The 20,174-nt window shown below is 37.6% G+C and overlaps 1 protein-coding gene across 12 annotated transcripts in view; it reads left to right on the plus strand.

Moving 5' to 3' along the window:
* Nucleotides 1–20,174, plus strand: part of ARAP2 (ArfGAP with RhoGAP domain, ankyrin repeat and PH domain 2) — a 199,676-nt gene that overhangs the window by 51,424 nt on the left and 128,078 nt on the right. For 10 of the 12 annotated variants that reach the window (XM_044946011.2, XM_044946016.2, XM_025290199.3 and 7 more), the window contains 3 exons: nt 4,471–4,524; nt 6,254–6,374; nt 15,783–15,961. In XM_044946011.2, coding sequence (XP_044801946.2) covers nt 4,471–4,524; nt 6,254–6,374; nt 15,783–15,961 — 354 coding nt within the window. The remainder of the gene's footprint in view (nt 1–4,470; nt 4,525–6,253; nt 6,375–15,782; nt 15,962–20,174) is intronic. The other 2 variants (XM_044946015.2, XM_044946012.2) reach the window with 1 other exon arrangement.

Consider the following 20,174-nt stretch of genomic DNA (forward strand, 5'->3'; position numbering starts at 1 on the left):
ATTTTAGGTAGCACTAAGAATGTTTAGAAAACAATACCACAAAGGAGAAGTTACTTTGTTCTCTAGAAGGGCTATGAAGGAACCAAGGAATGCTTCTTGCACGAGATTTCAAATGGCCATGAATTTTGAAGAAAGAGGAGTTTGTATGTAAACAGAAAGAACAGGACTTGATAGCTGATAGAATGAGTTGCCCAGATTCTTTGATGGGAAAATAGTGTATGTGAGGGAGACTAATGGCTGATAAAGCTGAGAAGGTTGGGTTTGGAGTTCCAGCTCATTGAAAATCTTAAAGTGCAAGGGCTTAAAATGTATTCTTTCAGCAGTTGAATCTTAATGACATGTACTGTTTTCATCAGGTGCTTCTTCATTATACAAGAATGTCTTTATTCTTAAGAGCTGTAGACTGAGATATTTTGGAGTGAAGTGCCACGAAATCTGAAAATGTCTCAAATTTACCTCTCTATATATACTTTATATATAAGTATATTTATACATTATAGATATATATGTAAATGCACACATGCATAGTTAGGTAAAACAAAAAAGTTTCAGTGTTAACAAATGTCAAATTGAGGTAGAGGTTATGAATGTTCATTGTACTAATCTTTCAACTTCTATGTGTTTGAAAATTTCCTTAAATAAAAAGTTGGTACTAATAAATATACCTGATTTTTTTGTTAGTCAAAATCATACAATTTTATAATCTTAACTGTACATTCTTTTAATATACAAACAACAGTTAACCACATTCTCTTATTTAAAGTTTATAATCTAACATCATCTTCTCATTAGAGATTTTTCACTGCCTTATATTGGTGTTATTTCTGGCTTGAACATTGAGGTTGATTGCTTTTCCTATATTGATTCTTCAGTGCTACAAGGACAAAGAGCATAAGCTTTTAGAAATAAAGTAATACACACTACAGGCTAAAACACAGGATAGTAGGAGATTTAGAGAAGTGTTCACTGGTTTCACTTTGCAGGGATCACTTTGCAGGATGGTGAGATGAATATTTGTAAATGCTAGTTTTCTACCTTAGCTGCTGTTTTTAGTTTGCTTGTTGATTTGAATATCCAGGCAGTTTCTGTAACGTAGGGTGGTTATAATGTACGCGCTGTACCTGATGCAATCTCACCCCTGGTTTTCTTCATCACCTGTGCCCTTCTCTGATTTGCTTGAAATGAGGAAGGAAACTATTCAGAAGTGAGGCAGGCTTCCCTGTCATCAGGCTCATTATCCCCTTCTGGGGGGAGAGAATGTCTAGTATCTCTGACCAACCAGATTCATTCTGTCCTTTAAAAGCTCATCTCAACTGCATTGAGGAGACGAGCACCTACCCGCCTTGATGCAATAAAGATGATGCAGCCTTGGCTTGAAATTGAGACAAAAAGTTTATGGTAAAACAAATTATGTTTCGGATTCCATGCTCTCAATGCCAAGGGCCTGGGTTTGATCCATGGTTGGGGAACTAAGATCCTAAGCCGTGTGGTATGGCATATATATATATATATATATATATATATATATATAAAACAAATTATTTAGCTTCACATTAAAATTTTTTAAAATGTTCAATTGTTTCCTATGGCACTTTTTTCCTTTACTATTCAGATGATTGGTGTCATGTTGGCAAAAGAACCCCAGGACCACTAGATTTGGTGTTTCCTAAAAGGAGATGTGGTTTCTGTTGTGACCCTTCTGGCTAAAGGGCTGGATTGGTGGACTGGGAAGAGAGGAATGTAGGGCCAGTGAAAAGAGGGCTCGGGTGGGGCCATAGCTGCCATCTCAGCTGGGTGTGGAGTTCTCATCACTGGTTGCAGCTCCAGGGCTCTTGAGCACAGGGTCACTAGTTGTGACACACGAACTTAATTGCTCTGTGACATGTGAGATCTTCCTGGGCCAGGGATCAAATCTGTGTCTCCTGCATTGGCAGGCAGATTCTTCACCACTGAGCCACCAGGGAAGCCCCTTCCAGTGTTTAAATATACACTTGAGGGGCATGTGGCCGGGCTTTCAGGAGACAGTTTGCAGAGTTGCCTATTCCCTTAGTTTTCTTCTGTTTTTCTCAGTGCCACTCAATCATGTCTCAGCAAGGCCTTTTCAATTGTATTACTGAAAATGGCATCATCCCAGCAGGTTTGATATCTTGTCACCTGCCAAGAGATCTGACTCACCCTCCTCTCACTCAGCTGTGGGCAGAATTGCCCCGTGGTCCTTTCATTGTCTGCAAGTGGTAGATAAATGACAAACTTGACCTAAATATCTGTGTGTTATAGGCTCTGGGGATGCTTTAGAATTTCTTTCCTTGAGGAAAATTTTACACTCTGAAAAACGCAGTCATTTTGAGCCTGGTGTCATTGAGTTTCCTTCCCCCCCTCCCCTGTATTGTCTTTATCGTGTGCTGGAAGGGAAATGTAAAGTCACCTCTACAGTGTTAAAAAATTTCGAGATTGATCTTGATAATTCATAATAGTTATAAATGAGCCTTTAGAGAAACCGCAACTTCCTAAAGTTCAAGCGACATAGTACACTTTGCTTCTTAAGTACATTTTGATCACTTCTGGGGGATTCATTTTTCTATTACTCTTCCATAAGTACTGACCTGTTAAACAACATTATTGTAGATATGTGGGTAAGTTGTTATATTTTTAAGGAATTAAAAAAAAATTTCTATGAAGAGATTTAGTGGAAGGAAAATCTCCTTTTTAAAATTCCTGTGTCTTTCCCTACAATGTCGCTTGACTTTTCTCTACTGAAAAATTGGTTAATGGTAAAATTTTATTCAACAAATAGTTAATTATCCCATTAGAGATATGTATTTTATAAACTCCTATAATCCTTAGGCAAACTGCAACTTGAGAGTGGACCACCTAGAAGTGATAAATGCTTTTGAATACTCTTAATTTTTCATTATCTGGTCTCAGCCAGTACAAACTTACAGTCAGATAGACCCTTCCACTGTTCCAAGGGTGCTGGGCCTCTTCACATCTCTCAGGCTGCCTGACAGTGGAGAGACAGTCTCTTCCTCCTGTCAATTCCTAGAGCCCTTAGTAGTCCAGTACAGGTTGGTACCTGCCTGTATTTATTGAATTTTTCTTTGCTAAACCAGTCATGTGATGTCTGTCTGTGCAGGGACTTTTTTCAACAGTATCAGAGTACAACTGTGAAAAACTTGGGCATATCTTTTCATGTAGTCTCACCTCTGTGGTTTTGCTCTTCCTTCTGAATCCATTAGACATTACAGTCCATGAAAATCCTGTGCAAACTTCAAGGCCCATCTTGTTCATCTTCATGAATCTTTCCTTTATTCTCTCCAACTATGGCATTTGAACAATAATAAGCAGGAAAAGTGAGAAGAAGCACTAGCTGAAAGTAGGGAAGCAAATCAGGAGAGTGGGAAGCAAATCAGGCATTAATTTATCAGGATGTAGGCTGTATAGGCTGGTGGAAGTATTAAAAAATAAATTTAGAAAAATATTAAAAATGAGCTGTCAGAATTTGTATAATTGTGATTGATTGGACATAAGATTCATTCATTCAGAAAATATACAATACTGATTATGTGAAAGGTGATGAAGGAAATAGAACTATGATGCACAGTCAGTTTAGAAAGATTGTGTTAATCAGATGATCACAAGTAAATATAAAGATCATCATTTAAATTAGAGTTAGTAATTGTTATAGAGGAAGAGCACAGGTTCCTATTAAATTAAGATTTTCTTCCTGGGTCAGGATGAGGGGCCTGAGAGAAAAGCCGAGTTGGAGGACTTTTTTCAGGAATATAAATTCCCTGGTGGCTCAGAGGTTAATGCGTCTGCCTGCAATGTGGGAGACCTGGGTTCGATCCCTGGGTCAGGAAGATCCCCTGGAGAAGGAAATGGCAACCCACTCCAGTGTTCTTGCCTGGAGAATCCCATGGATGGAGGAGCTTGGTGGGTTACAGTCCACGGGGTCACAAAGAGTCGGACACGACTGAGCGACTTCCCTTTCATATGCTGAAACAGAAAAAGAAATGGAAGCAGTAAGTATGTGAAGATGGATATGTAAAATGGTGCCTTGCAGAACAGAGTGTGTGGTGTCACTGGATTGAGCAGAACCATGATGTGTCAAGGAGCTTCAGGAAGGCTCATGTGACTAGAAAGCATCAGGAAGTGGCGGGGAGCAAGTTGACATTGTAGCTGTAGGGGAGTGCCAAGTCATGTGGGTGCAGAAGAGTAGCCCAAGTCAAAGGCTATTCTGTCGAAGACTGATTGACCAAGAAGTGATATCTTAATAGACCATTATAAATGAAGATAATTCAGTTTTAGAGTTTGAGGTGGTTATGGGAGAGTTAGAGGTACCATGGATGATGCAAAAATATGGGCATGGAATGGATAGAAATAGACAAGGAATAGAGGAAGAGACAGATTTTAGAATTCTCCCCATAAAATTGGTAGTTGAAATAGTAAGAAGGGATTTTTTTCCCTTAGGAAGAGAAGCTAAAACCCCCAAAATGGAAAATAAGGAGAAGAAAAAGTTATTCTGTAAGTACTCATTCCTTAACATCCCTCTCCTTTTTCTAGGAAGTTACCTCCTCATATTCCTAAATTACAGTTCAAATATCTTACTTGATTTTGGCTGCTTGAGAGGACAAAGGAACATCTTCAAGGCATTGTTATTGAAGATGACATTAAAGATGAATAGGGTTTTGATGAATACGTGAAGTCAGGGATCAGGGATAGAGGAAGACAGCGGAGCAGAGGAAACTGTCAAATAACTAAGAGGGAATACCATGAGAATATAATGTATGTCCTCAACTGGCAGAGGAGAAACCTCCCAGGAGACCCGCCTTCCTGCTCCCAGCAGCTGTCTTTTACTCATCTGCTATGTACGGCTGGAGTTTGCTGCTGGGAGGAATATGAACATGACACTTGTGCTCTGCATGGAATGACTTAGTACATTCTTTGCCTAACCGGTTGTTTCAGATCCTTGGGACTTGACTCAAAAGGAATGGTTCCATGGATGCTGGAAGAGAATTGTAGAAGAAACCTTACTAAGCTGTGTCCAAACTCTCTTGACACCCAAGACATTTTGTAATGTGACCTTGATTTATATTTTCAGCCTCATCTGTGTCCAGTTTCTTTTGAAACTCAACACCTTTCATAATGTGGCCTTGATGAATGTTTTCTATATCATCTCTTTTGATTCTACACTGCAGCTCCTCTTACTTCTCTACTTGACTCCTCTATTACTCAGTCTTTCCAGCCAGGATCCGCCACCACCCCCTTGGCCCCACCTCCTCACTTATCTATTTGGTTAACTTAAGGTTTCTTAAAGTCAGGTTCAAATGTCACTATTTCTGTGAAAATACGTCTGCTTTCTTGTTAAGTAGAACTGACAGTTCTCATCTTTGTACTCTTTATTTCCCATAGTTTTTACTCACTTTTAAACTTGTCTCTCAGGTCAGTTAGTTAGTTTGTTTGTTTGTTTGTTTGTTTTTGCGGCTATTTGAATGTGAATGTACAGGTACTCTTGGAATTTTTCTTTCCAACACAGGGCCCAGTCAATATTACATTGTTGGGAAGTAGTTGAAATTGTGGGGTGATTATTATGCCAAATGGTTTACGATGGTCCAGGAAAGCACAGACTGAGAAAGTCATTGAGAATCTTAGGAATGACCTTCAAAATTGTAATGTGTATATACCTATTGCAAACAGCTGAATGCGTATCTTTTATTCTTTAGCCCCTGGAGACTAAAAAGTGATGCAGTGTGAGATTAAGATTTTCATCATCAGAGCATTGAATAATAGGGTTAATTGATAGAATCCAATAGTCTTGTTTCTTAGATAATATTCTTGCTCACAGTGTGTAGGAAGTGGTTTTGAAATGGTTCAGTTACAGTACCTGTAATGGCCAGCAGATGCCTGCAAACACCATAAAATCATTTTGACCAGACTATTTTCAAAGAACATACTGCTGTTTTTCAGAACGATGTATTGCTATTCTAATATGGTTGTTTGTAATGTGATTCATTGCCTAATTGCAGATGAAGAGAAAATTGAAGACATCTCACTTGGAAGAGATACTTAATATTTCCCTTTCTGGGGTATTAAGTGTATATGAGGATATACGCTGTTTGTATGTGATTTTTAAAAATTTAGATTGAGATTATGAAAGAGCAGCACTTATAAATACCATGTCATTCTATTTTTGATCAAGGAAATGTTATCTTAATGTGTCTTCTCTGTGTATCTTTTCCTCTAACCAATACAGGAGAAGTATTCAAAAGGAATAATCCCCCTTTCTGCTATATCTACGGTACGAGTTCAAGGAGACAACAAATTTGAAGTTGTTACAACACAAAGAACTTTTGTTTTTAGAGTAGAAAAAGAAGGTAAGAGTCTTTCTTTATCCTTATAAAAATGTTCACATGAATTTCTTCCCAGTCAGAAATTTAATAAACAAGGTAGAAATGGCAGGCAATCTTTAAATATGTTGCTTTTAATTAATTTACATTGTCTATTAGTTTTTGAAGGCCATAATATCAAAACATAAACAAGATGACAAGTCAGTGCTGTTTGTTCACTGTTCTTTCATGCAACAAATATTTAGGGCAGATCTACTGAGTGCCAAGGACTTTTCTAAATTTGGGGTATATAGCAATGAAAAAAAATAGACAAAAATCTCTGCTTTTGTGGAGCTCACTTTTAGCTGTTGATAATGCAAAGAAGTTATTTAAGGTGGAAAACAGCAATTGAAAGATTGGTTTTATAAAGTTTATCTGTGGCTGATTTTAACTGAACATGCAGGCATAGTAACCATTGTAATACAGATTTTGGAGCATCTTTTCTATTCCTTGAGTTTTTTTTCCCACCTTGTATCTTCCTATGGGTCAGTTAATGGCTAAAATTGATCTAAAAATGACATGTGGTTTGTGGATGGAGTCTAAACCTTTGTATCTTATCTTTTTTGGAAGGGTGCAGGAGAGGTAGAGATAGGGGAGTTAAAAGTTCTCTGTTGTAACTTTGACTGTCAATATATCAGTACAATAAACCTTACTGCTCTTAAATAATATAGATAAGGCCATCTTCATTACCTAAAGCATTAGATTTTAAAGCCTTTTTCATTTTAATGTAGATAATAACTTGATTTTTAAAAGTACTTCTTGGAACTTAACTGTTTGAATATTGGTGACCTGGAAAAATTACTGAATATGTGGTATTTTCTAACAGCTTCATTTTCAAAATAGTCTAATGAGGTTCGTAGGTATTACAGTTAGTATCCTATTTTATACATAAACAACAATACTAGCTATTATGCGGCAATATTTGTCTTTTATCAATTGCTAGATTCCTTGAACGTATGTCAATGCATGGCATATAGAACACATTCAGTAAATATTATATGTCACTGAAAAGCTTCCATTATTACTTTAGATATTCGGTAAATAAATAAGTCCCAATGCTGTTCACACTGGAGCCACATTTTTTCAGACTGTGAGTCACTCACTTCCATTTATGAGATCAACTTAGTGGTTTCAGATGGTGTCCCCCAAGCCCCCAAACAAAAACCAAACAAACATAAAGTAGAATAAGGAGTATCAAAGTGCAGTGCCTACAGCAAGTGTATCATACTGTGAAACACGTGAATACACGTATCATACTGTGTATTGTATATGCTGCCCAGGTGTAATGTAAAAGTGTTTCTCACTTGACTTGATCTTTAAAAAAAAGTCACGAACTATCACCTGGAGTCGAGGTTGGCAAACTGGCCTGTAACCTAAATCTGGCTCACTGCTTGTATTTGTAAATAGTATCTTACTCGTTACTGGACCAGAGAAGGCAATGGCAACCCACTCCAGTGTTCTTGCCTGGAGAATCCCAGGGATGGAGGAGCCTGTGGGCTGCCATCTGTGGGGTCGCACAGAGTTGGACATGACTGAAGCGACTTAGCGGCAGCGGCAGCAGTCCCCGGACACTCTCATTCATTTACACGTTGCCTTATGGCTCTTTCTGTGCTGCAGTGGCAGCGTTGAGTAATTGCTGTAAACTGTCTGGCCAGGAAACCCTAGGAAATTTACTCTCTGACCCTTTCCAGAAAGTTTGCTAACCCCTGTCCTAGAGTATTTGATACAGACATATGTATTGTGACTCATTGCCTGAAATTCAGAAAGTCTTCCACAGTTGTGATACTCAATATGAGAAATATATTTGATATCACAGTTTCTCTGTTTCTGTATTTTCTTAAAACACACGACATTGCTCCTGTCAACTGGCTATCAGAATGGTCTATCCTTATGTTCTGGCCTCCACTGGCCGAGCTAAATGCTAATTTCTTTGAGGTGCTTATCCTCTTCCCCTTGGCTTCTCATAGTAAAATTCACATATGCCACAGAGTCTGCATTTTAAGATAGATGTGCTAAATAAAGCTTCAACTTGTGTGAAAATCTGTTTAGCCATATTTACTTGTGGCAGTTAAAAATTAAACAGACACATTTTATTGAAATAAAATGTATCAACCCACACATGTTTAAAAGTTACATGTTTACAATGGACCAATAAATCCCTCTGTGGTATGGAGTTCATCTTTATGATGTAAGCCTAGTATGAGAATTTCATGAACTTTGGTATGAATTTTTGTGTGTTGAATAAGGCTTAGGTCTTTAATTTTTAAAACCATGAAAATACTGCTTCAGTGAAAACAGACTATCCACATAGAATTACTATGTTATTTTCATTGAAAGTTGTTCTTACATAGTAACAGCTCACATTTTTAAAAGAGAAGTGTAGAGATATATATATGTGTGTGTATATATATATATATAAATGGCACATATGTCTATATATTTACTAGGGAACCTTCAGCAAGATGCTGAATGTGTTTTTATTAAGTGTTTTTTTTGTCCTCCTTCCATGTATACAAATGCTTGATTATTTTTTATTTGGTGGAAACTGAGGTATCAATCATAGTTGCTTATAAAAAACTTTGCTTCAGTCTTATTAAGAAGCAAAATCAAAGTTTAGGACAGAAAGGGGCAGTAGTTTGACATCCAACAGAGATGAATTCTTTATTTCTGGTGAGAAGATGCTGAGTGACCTATATACACAGCTCCCTTTGTCTCCCCTGAAACCTGTGTCACAGTTTCTAAACTCCCATGTCACCCACTGGCATTGCTAAGAGAAGATTACAATTTGGCAGCTTTTCCCCGCAGATTTTCTAAGGTTTCAATTCCCCTGGGTTTCCTAGTGAAATGTTATTTTCTTGGCTGCAAGTTAATTTTATTGAAATTATAAGGTCTGGAATTCTCTTCCTCAACCTAGAAAATTAGTCTGATTCCTTTCCTCCTCAAGCAGAACTACTGGGATTGCTCAGAGGATTGTAACAGCTAATGATCCTTCAGTTAATATGTATTCCCTTGACACCTGTGGTAACACAGGTGTTGTGTTACTTTAAGAAACAGGTGATGTTTTCAGTGGGTAGTTCTCATAATTAGAAGAAAGCTTAAGAATTCTGAGTGGTCCAAAAATAAACCCAAAATGGCTTAAAGACTTAAGCATAAGACATGACACCATAAAACTCCTAGAGGAGAACATCAGCAAAACTTTCTCAGACATAAATCATGCCAGTGCTTTCTTAGGTTAGTTTCTCAAGGAAATAGAGATAAAAGCAAAAATAAACAAATGCAACCTAATCCGATTTACAGGCTTTTGCATAGTATAGGAAACCATTAAAAAAAAAAAAAAAAAAAAACTATGAATGGGAGAAAGTATTTGCAAATTATCTGACTGACAAAGGCTCAATCTCCAAAATACACAAACAGCTCATACAACTTAACAACAACAAAAAACCCACTCGAAAAATGAGCAGAAGACCTTAATAGACATTTTTCCAGAGAAGACATATAGATGGCTAGGAGGCACATGAAAAGATGTTCAAAATCACTAATTATTAGAGAAATGCAAATCAAAACTACTATGAGACACCACTTCACACCCATCAGAAGAGCCACCATTAAAAACTCTACAAATAACAAATGCTGGAGAGGATGTGGAGAAAAGCGAACCCTTCTACACTGTTGGTGGGAATGTACATTGGTGCAGCCGCTATGGAAAGCAGTACGGAAGTTTCTCAGAAAACTAGAACTACCATATGACCCAGCAGTCCCACTTCTGGGAATATACCTGGACAAATCTATAATTCAAACAAATACACGCATCCCAGTGTTCACAGCAGCCTATTCACAATAGTCAAAGCATGGAAACAACCTAAATGTCTATCAATAGGTGAGTGGGTAAAGAAGATGTGGTGCATACATAAAGTAGAATACAACTCAGCCATAAAAAAGAATGAAATGATGCCATTTGCAGCAACATGGATGCAACTTGAGACTATCATACTAAGTGACAAAAGTCAGAAAGACAAAGAGAAATAAAATGTGTCACTTACATGTGGAATCTAAAATATGGTGCAAATGAACTTGTCTATAAAACATAAGTAGACTCAAATGTAGAGATCAGACTTGTGGTTGCCAAGGGGTACAGAGGGTGAGGAATAGACTGGGAGTTTGGGGTTAGTAGATGCAAAGTATTACATTTAGAATGGATAAACAATAAAGTCCTATATAGCTCAGGGAACTATTTCCAGTCTCCTGGGATAGACTGTAGTGGAAAAGAATGGATTCATTTGGATGTTTGGCAAAACTAATACAATTATGTAAAGTTTAAAAATAAAATAAAATTAAAAAAGAAAAAAGTCGATTTAACAGGAAAAAAAAATGAATGTGTATATATCTATAACTGAATCATTTTGTTATACAGCAGAAATTGGCACAACATTGTAAATCAACTATACTTCAGTAATAAAAAAAAAAAAAAATCTGAGTAGTCATTCCCTTTCAAGGACCATTTTCAGTACCGCCCCTTAATTGCAGATTCCAAGTTATGTGTCCACCTTAATTCTGTTTCTGTACAGCATCATACAGCCCTCTAGTGGCAGCTGTGAAACTGCAACACTAATTTTTTTTTTTTTTTTTTTTTTTTTTTTAAGAAGACTTGGGAATTTGGGATGAGAAGCATATAAATTTTCCTTACCTATTTTGGGCAAACAGACTTACCTGTTTTGAAATCTTCCTTGTTTTCAGAAGCAAGGCATGGAGCTTTTGTCATCTGGAGGAAGAACTAGAGGAGTGAAAGTTCTCTTTGGTGTACTTGGATTGCCTGTCATAATATAATAGACCTCAAACTTTGGGGTCACTGTCGAACTTTTCCTACCTTATTTGCATCCAGGCCAGATTCAGCAAATCTTACCATTTTGACTTTGGAAATATGCCTGGGTTCTAACCAGTTCTCAGCACCTCCACCATTCTCACTCTCCCACAAACCACCTTTTTTTGGGATGATTGTCATAACCTCCCATGAACAGCAGTCATATTTTCATTATGGTTGTCAGATCCTCCAGCAAGAAAATGCTGACCTCCAAGACAGGTCCTGTCTCCCACTTCAGAGGCTCTGTTGTCTTTCTAGCTCACCGAGAGTGAAGTCCCTGTGAGGTCCAGAAGCCCATGCAGGGTCTCGCCTGTCTGTTTTGTCTGGGCTCACCCTCACGCACCATGCTGCAACTACAGGAGCCTCTTGGCCTGTGAACATGCCAAACCTATGGTTGCCTTGGCGCTTGCTGCTTTCTGTGTCCTAGAACATTCTTCCTCCAGTCATCCTCCCCCTTGCCGCTGCTGCTGCTGCTGCTTAAGTCGCTTCAGTCGTGTCCGACTCTGTGTGACCCCATAGTCGGCAGCCCACCAGGCTCCTCCGTCCATGGGATTTTCCAGGCAAGAGTACTGGAGTGGGGTGCCATTGCCTTCTCCGCCCCCTTGCCTTTAGGCTTTTGCAAAATCGTCCCCTTCTTCCTGAGCTTTTTTCTGTTATCCTACATAGAGTAGTACTTTCTGTGCCCCTCTTCCTGTGTTGTGTTTTATCCCATTGCATTGTCAGTGTGTCATGTATATCTATGTTTATTGCCTGCCTTCTTTCACCAGAATGTAAACTTCTGGAGAGTAAGGCCAGGATCTGTCTTGTTCACTGCTTCATTCCTGGTATTCAGAATAGGGCTTAGAACATAGCTGGAACTAAGTGGACACTCATATGAATGAATCATTATCCATAAGAATAACCATAGTGTGTAATAATTCCTTCTCTAATATTGATCATGGGTTACACTGAGGAATCTTTAGTTAGATTATATCAAAATTTTAGAGTACATATGAATTTTGTTAGATTCTTTTATTCATGTTTTACATGCCCCTTGTGTGGCAATCCCTCATGTAATCAATCCTATTTTGCTAACGAATGTGTCTACTGCTAAATCCAGTAGAGTCTAGAGGATGCTAAGTATCCTCTGCTGATTTTTTTAACCTTTTTACTTGTGTACTTTGAATTGACATTCCAGAAAACCTTAACTAGCTTGAGGTTTGAGGGGATCGCTTATGTTTTTTATTTACATTCTAGCATAATCACAAGAAAGTGGCAATTTTGTTTTCACTTTTTTTTTCTTTTTCCAACCTAAAAATGCTCTATTCAGAGCAAAGCCATGTCCCAGTCAGAGCATATTCTCAAAGGGAACAATGCTTAGCACAGTGCTAATAAGATCAAGATAGACACTCAATAAACATTTGTTTTTGGAAAGAATAAAAGTACCTTGGTGTGAATAGCAGGCAGAATCCAGCACAATATGCAGCTTTGCCTGTGCCCAAAGTGAAATTTTTATTTGTTTTGGGATGCTGTGACTTATCAAAACATATTCCCCATGTCCAAGTATGCACACTTTGCAAATACCAATGACACTTGTAATCTCTTTTATTGTGTTTGAATTGTCTGTCACACTGTTTATCTCCTTTGGCATGGGTTATTAAGTATAAACTGCACATTAGAATTCAATCCTGTTCTTCATGATTGTTACTTCCTATTAGCAAGTGAGAACCTCAGGAGCTAGAGAATTCTTCTAGGCTGTAAGGGCACCATTTGTTGAGATGGAGTCATAATATACTTAAGACTAAGAGTTAATGCAGTCGCTAATTTAAAATTATTTCCTGATAAACTGAGATATCCGCTAATAGTAGTCTGAAAACCAAAATCATTTTGGCCCAGTTCATTAAATTATGGCCTACATTTCAAAGTCAGTGATTTGTGTGGATTAACATAAACAAACAGAAAACGTTATATACCATTTACTTGGTGGGAATATCTGTGTGTACTTATTGATCACAAATAATCACCAAGTGGAAAGAGTGTTGCTGTTACTGAAAATGTAATACATTATCCCAGAGCAGTCTATCTGTGCAGATGTAAAATGTAGAGTAGGGCTTCCCAAGTGGCTCAGTGTTGAAGAATCCTTTTGCCAGTGTAGGAGATGTGGGTTTGATCCCTGGGTTCGGAAGATCCCCTGGAGAAGAAAATGGCAACCCACTCCAGTATTCTTGCCTGGGAAATCCCATAGACAGAGGAGCCTGTTGGGCTGCATTCCATGGGGTCCCAAAATGTTGGGCACAATTTAGTGACTAAACAACAAAATGTAGAGTAGCTGCTATGGATTGACATAAGCTTAGTTTCCTAAATATTTTCATGTCTTTTACTTTATAATGATGTGGGAGAAACTTGAGTCCTGCTATATAGGAATAAGCACTGTTACTTGGGGATTATGTAATATCTGCAATAAAATATCATTAAATGAGTTTTTAATAAATACTTGGCCTTGGTTATTAAAGATACAACTAAATAGCTTTGGTAGTTTTGAAGGTGAGCAAGAATGAAGATACTTTAAAAATTAAGACTTGTATTATAAAATAACTGGGAATCCATGTTGAAATGTAAGTAAGTCTAATATGGAGACTTAATTTCAATCTACAGTGACATTACCTCTAACCAGTCTTAAAAGGATCTGAGATACCAGGCAGTTTCCCAAACTTGGGTCCACCTTACTCTTTCCTTCTCAAAAATTTTTCCTACCTGGAATTCAATCTGTTTGTTTGTTTGTTTTCTTTTTCACCTTGATAAAACCACTTTCACATTTTTTTTTCCTGGCCCATTTTCTATCCTCCTAGAATCAGTTATACCTCAAGTGTATACCATTTCTTCTCCTTTTGCATTAAACACTTATCCACAATCATGAGTATTCTCTTGTATGGATTGCCTTTATTCACATATTGCTATCCATCTGCCTAGATGCTCATGCTAGGGTGCTGAAAACCTCAGGTGGTTCTGTTAATAGAACCTTCTATTTTCTTTGATGGATTCTTGATTCCAAGCTACCTTTATTCTGAGTAATTCATTTTTTGATGAACACCTGTCAAACGTACTCAAACATACTCAGAACCACAGCTATTTTTTTCCATTTTCATTGTACTTTTAGTCTCTATTGCCTTATTCCTGACCCCCTGCCTTCCAGTTTGTTCTGTCATCATCCTAATCTTGTCCCTTTCTCGCTAAGAATTCTGAAATGGTTTTCTTTTGCTTCCGTAATTAAGACCAAATTCCTTACCCTAGGCGCTGTAGGATCTCCAGCCATATTTCCCATCACTTCTTTGTGAGTTCAAAATTATAAATTTACTTATTTATAAATTATCCCCTGAGCAGATGTTTGTTATTTCTGTTTCCTCTGCTTAAAATACTATTTTGCTTGTTTTTCTTCCAAGCTCCAGTTTGTTTGTTTTTTTAATTCCTCCTCATCCTCAAGACCTCACACAAATATCCATTTTTTTTTTTTAGCCCCTCATAGTGTCAAGAATAATTGTCTGAGACTTAAAACATTTGATTCTCCTAATTTTAATACTAACTAGCTATATGACCTTCAGCAAATCACTTACCTCCATTGAGTTGATTCATATATTACTTGATACCATTTGTATGACATTTACAGTATTCTGTGTTCTATTATGTGTTCATATCTAACTTGAGTTACAACTTTGATTGCTCTTTGGAGACTGGATTGAATTCCTTTGTCTGTAACACAATGTGTTGTAGTTGAAGGTCATGTAGTTTTTGTGGAAGGAGTGAGAGAAGAAGTTTTAACAGATGAGATGCTATTGTTAGTGAAAGGTATGGGTGAGTGAACATCAAGGCAAGCGCACTCTTGAGTCGGTTCCAAATGCCTGCTACAAAGCAAGCTTTTCTGGATATTTTAGTAACTGCATTGCTGGGTACAATCTGTTACCTGTTCAGTAGCCATATTACTTTCTTATATTAAAAAAGACAATCCAATCTCATGAGTAATCTAACAATGCTGCTTAGATGTTAACATGGATATGCATCATCTGGAGATCTTAAAATGAAGATTCTGATTCATCCATTCTGGAGGAAGGCTGGGATTTTGCATTTCTATTCAACTTTCAGGTGAAGCCAGTGATGTGGGTTACAGGGCAACTGAGTACAGTCAGCCCTCTGTAACCTTGGTTCCCACAACGAGGACGTTTTTGATCCTTGGTTGGTGGAATCTGCAGTTGGTGAACTTGGGGATACACAGGGCTCACTGTTATGAACTTGAGCATCTGCGGAGTTAGGTATCCAGGTGCGGGCCGGGGGTGGGGTGGGGGGAGAGGGGCGGGTCCTGAAACCAGCTGCCTATGAATACTGAGGAATGGCTAATAACCTAACAGAACTGGGCTGTTGCCCTGACAACAGTAGCATTTAGACTGTGGTTCTGGGGAAGGATCTGTAACTGATCTGTTTCAGAGGAAGTCAGTCTTGTTCCACATTTCTATGTGTTTATAGCTTATTAAGCATGGGTGTATATTTTCTCCTGTTTTTATTTTCAGAGGAAAGAAATGACTGGATCAGCCTACTATTAAATGCACTGAAGTTACAGGCCCTTTCTTCGCAGTCTCAAGCTGCTATTGCACCTGAGAAATGTGGATATCTTGAACTGAGAGGCTATAAAGCTAAAATTTTTACTGTGTTAAGTGGAAACAGTGTGTGGCTTTGCAAAAATGAACAGGTGAGCCATGTTATGGTGATTGCAGATTGTGGTTCCTTACAAGACAAACTACAGTCACAGCCATGCTTTGTTTGCCTTATTAGTGTTTTATTAGTGACTTATTAGTGTTTTACTGATGGAGGTTTGCTATGCTTTGTATACTCCACTAAATGTAACAAAGAGTTGAATTTTCTCAGCTCCACTAGCAGCAGGAAGGTATCTACATCAAATTTGAGACTAGACATCATTCTTTGAAATAACTGAGGAAATAGAATCAATGAAAATTGAGTTTTGAAAAGTATTCTTTAGCTGAAGTAACATTACAAAACTACATGAAAGAATAATTAAGAACCAGTTAACCATTATAGCTGTTGAAGAAAAATAGACCTTGTTCTGTGCATGTTGTAATTCTTTTGTGACAGAAAATTATAAAGGAAGCACAAGTAACATATTTTCTTGAATTTACAGGATTTAGGTTTATTTGTTTTGCAGTAGATATGTCACTTGCAGAGGAGATAATTTACTAGAAGCAAGTGATTTATATACACACAAACACCCATATGCACATGCGTACATATACATATCACATAAATAAGATAAATTGTTGGGATATTAATGTTGGTTAACATCAAAGGATTCAGTGGAGAATTTAAACGTGTTCAGGAGACTGACGTTAAAGTTTTTAGCAAATTCTGTTAACTTCATTTGATTCTGTAGACTTTTTCTCTAACATACCTGGCTTTTAATATGTATAAGAAAATTACTTTCTTACCCCTTTTTAGGAATGAATTTTTAATCTTTCAGCTTAGAATATATTAGATGCTAAGTCATTATCTATGGAATTAAGTAATGTGTTGGATATCTGATCTAAGATGAAGTTACTTTGTGATAAATTATAATGGGTTATGATAAGGTAAAATATAAATGCTGACTATTTTCATAACCAAATAGAGATAACCACCTAAAATAAATAGTATTTTCAAAAAAATTAACTACAGATCTTTATCCAGGCTTTCCTGTGAACTTCGGTGTGAACTTCTTCATTACAGTTTTGGGGATAAGATTTCTTAGCCAATTAACTGTGGAAAGCATCATTGAGCAGTGTTGGCATATTAATAAGTTGGATAGTTAGCATATTCTTCAAGAAGAGTAGTGATGTACAGATTAATAATGTGTATAAATTGAATATGAACATTTTCAGTCTGTGAAGTAAGATGATTAAAACTTTTTTAAAAAATGGAATAAAGATTAGAAATACATAATTTGCATGTATCAGAATGGAAGTTTCTCTGCCAAATTAATGGAAGTTTTCATTTTTCACTTGCACAAACCTGATGGACTTAAAATTACTAGTTTCACTGTTAACATTACTTAGATTGTCTGAGTTTATGTTATCCTTTAAAAATAGGTGTTTTTCAGTTCAGTTCAGTTCAGTTCAGTTGCTCAGTCGTGTCTGACTCTTTGCGACCCCATGAATCACAGCACACCAGGCCTCCCTGTCCTTCACCAGCTCCTGGAGTTCACCCAAACTCATGTGCATCGAGTCGGTGATGCCATCCAGCCATCTCATCCTCTGTCGTCCCCTTCTCCTCCTGCCCCCAATCCCTCCCAGCATCAGGGTCTTTTCCAGTGAGTCAGCTCTTCTCATGAGGTGGCCAAAGTATTGGAGTTTCAGCCTCAGCATCAGTCCTTCCAATGAACACCTAGGGCTGATCTCCTTTAGGATGGACTGGTTGGATCTCCTTGGAGTCCAAGGGACTTTCAAGAGTCTTCTCCAGTACCACAGTTCAAAAGCATCAATTCTTCAGCGCTCAGCTTTCTTCACAGTCCAACTCTCACATCCATACATGACCACTGGAAAAACCATAGCCTTAACTAGACGGACCTTTGTTGGCAAAGTAATATCTCTGCTTTTTAATATGCTATTTAGGTTGGTCATAACTTTCCTTCCACGGAGTAAGTGTCTTTTAATTTCCTGGCTGTAGTCACCATCTGCAGTGATTTTGGAGCCCCAAAAAATAAAGTCTGACACTGTTTCCACTGTTTCTCTATCTATTTCCCATGAAGTGATGAGACCAGATGCCATGATCTTAGTTTTCTGAATGTTGAGCTTTAAGCCAACTTTTTCACTATTCCTCTTTCACTTTCATCAAGAGGCTTTTTAGTTCTTCTTCACTTTCTGCCATAAGGGTGAAAACGAGCCAATCTGATCACATAGACCACAGCCTTGTCTAACTCAGTGAAACTAAACCATGCCGTGTGGGGCCACCCAAGACAGATGGGTCATGATGGAGATGTCTGACAGAATGTGGTCCACTGGAGAAGGGAATGGCAAACCACTTCAGTATTCTTGCCTTGAGAACCCCATGAACAGTATGAAAAGACAAAATGATAGGATACTGAAAGGGGAACTCCACAGGTTGGTAGCTGCCCAATATGCTACAGGAGATCAGTGGAGAAATAACTCCAGAGAGAATGAAGGGATGGAGCCAAAGCAAAAACAGTACCCAGTTGTGGATGTGACTGGTAATAGAAGCAAGGGCCGATGCTGTAAAGAGCAGTATTGCATAGGAACCTGGAATGTTAGGTCCATGAATCAAGGCAAATTGGAAGTGGTCAAATAGGAGATGTGAATGTCGACATTCTAGGAATCAGCGAACTAAAATGGACTGGAGTAAGTGAATTTAACTCAGGTATTTTTAAAGTTTTGTTAATACTTTTTTGTGAGCAAGAAATTATATGAAATTCTTGCTTTCATATTAATATGTCAGCATGAAAAGCATAATGACCATTTGTACCTAACAAACGACCACCATTTGTTAGGTACAAGGTACTATGCTAATTAATTTATAAACATTTCTTTTTCATCCTCCCCACAAATGTAGGAGAAGATATTCTCATCCATGTTTTATAGATGAGGACAATGAGGATTAAGTAACTTGTTAAAGGGTTACAGTTCATCATGCAGAGTTTAAGACAAGAACTTTATAACCCTAAGCCTAGCTTCTTTGTCACTACATCAAAATGTCTTTTTAAAGTGTACGTTGAAAAGAAAATTCTGGCTTATGACCTTTTAGAAATAGCCTAAGGACTCTTTCCTTGAATAACTTATTTGCCTAGGTGGTTCAGAGTATGCATTCAGTAAACATGTCAGACACACTTAAAGCAACGCATTTACTGAGGAGGACAGTCTTCTTTTCCAGGAAGAAAAGTCTAATGGCATCTAATGAAGTCTTGAACTTAGAAACACTTTCATGTACAAGTAATACATGTAATCGCCTTAAAAAATTAAATTATTCATGCCGGACTCTTCCTCATCTTTCAAGAAGTAAACCTATTTTTAATGAATATATATTTCAAGACTTTTTCAGTGCATTAACATGCTTATTTATGTACCCTTAGAAAGTGCATACTATTGTTTGTGTATGTGGTCTTATGATTGCATCATATTATATGGAGCTAGGTCTTAAGGGACTTGGTCTTGAGTCATGTCTTCAGGAACTAGTAGGGAGGCCCTTCATAGCTAAGCCTTGACATATTCCAGTTTCATCTATTTTATATCCTGGTGTAGATCTTTCTTTCCAAAGGAAGGTTGCTCATGGGTTTTCTCACATGGTTGAGCAGACTGTGTGAAAAGAGCTTGAGTGATGGACTAAGTAAGGAGCCCTTCTCATGAATGCAGAAGTCTTTTAGCTGTGTTTTAGGAAAAGCATTAAAAGATAGTGAAATAGTTAGATGTAAAAGTTTTATATACATAATACATGAAGTAATCTTATTTTTTTTAAATGATAGGAAAAAAACTGTGAAAATGTAAGAGGTGTTAGATTTGAGTCTCTGTAACTTAATTTGTATTGGATCTAATTTAAGTTCATGCATCAAAACTTAATTTTAAAAACAGTGATTTTTATTGCCCACCTAACGTAAAGTATAAATAGAATAAAAAGGAAAGCTGACGTATACCCCTCTCCCTTGCATATGAACTGTTTTCATTTTTCTTGCCTCTATTTGAATTATTTCCCTGGTAGCTCAGATGGTAAAGCGTCTGCCTACAATGTGGGACACCCAGGTTCGATCCCTGGGTCGGGAAGATCCTCTGGAGAAGGAAATGGCAACCTACTCCAGTACTCTTGCCTGGAAAATCCCATGGATGGAGGAGCCTGGTAGGCTGCCTCTATTTATGCATATAATAGTTTTACTAATTTTCTTTGGAAGTCTTTCCAGAGGGAGTAAACAA

The sequence above is a fragment of the Bubalus bubalis genome, chromosome 7 (genome assembly GCF_019923935.1).
Source record: "Bubalus bubalis isolate 160015118507 breed Murrah chromosome 7, NDDB_SH_1, whole genome shotgun sequence".
Classification (NCBI taxonomy): domain Eukaryota; kingdom Metazoa; phylum Chordata; class Mammalia; order Artiodactyla; family Bovidae; genus Bubalus; species Bubalus bubalis.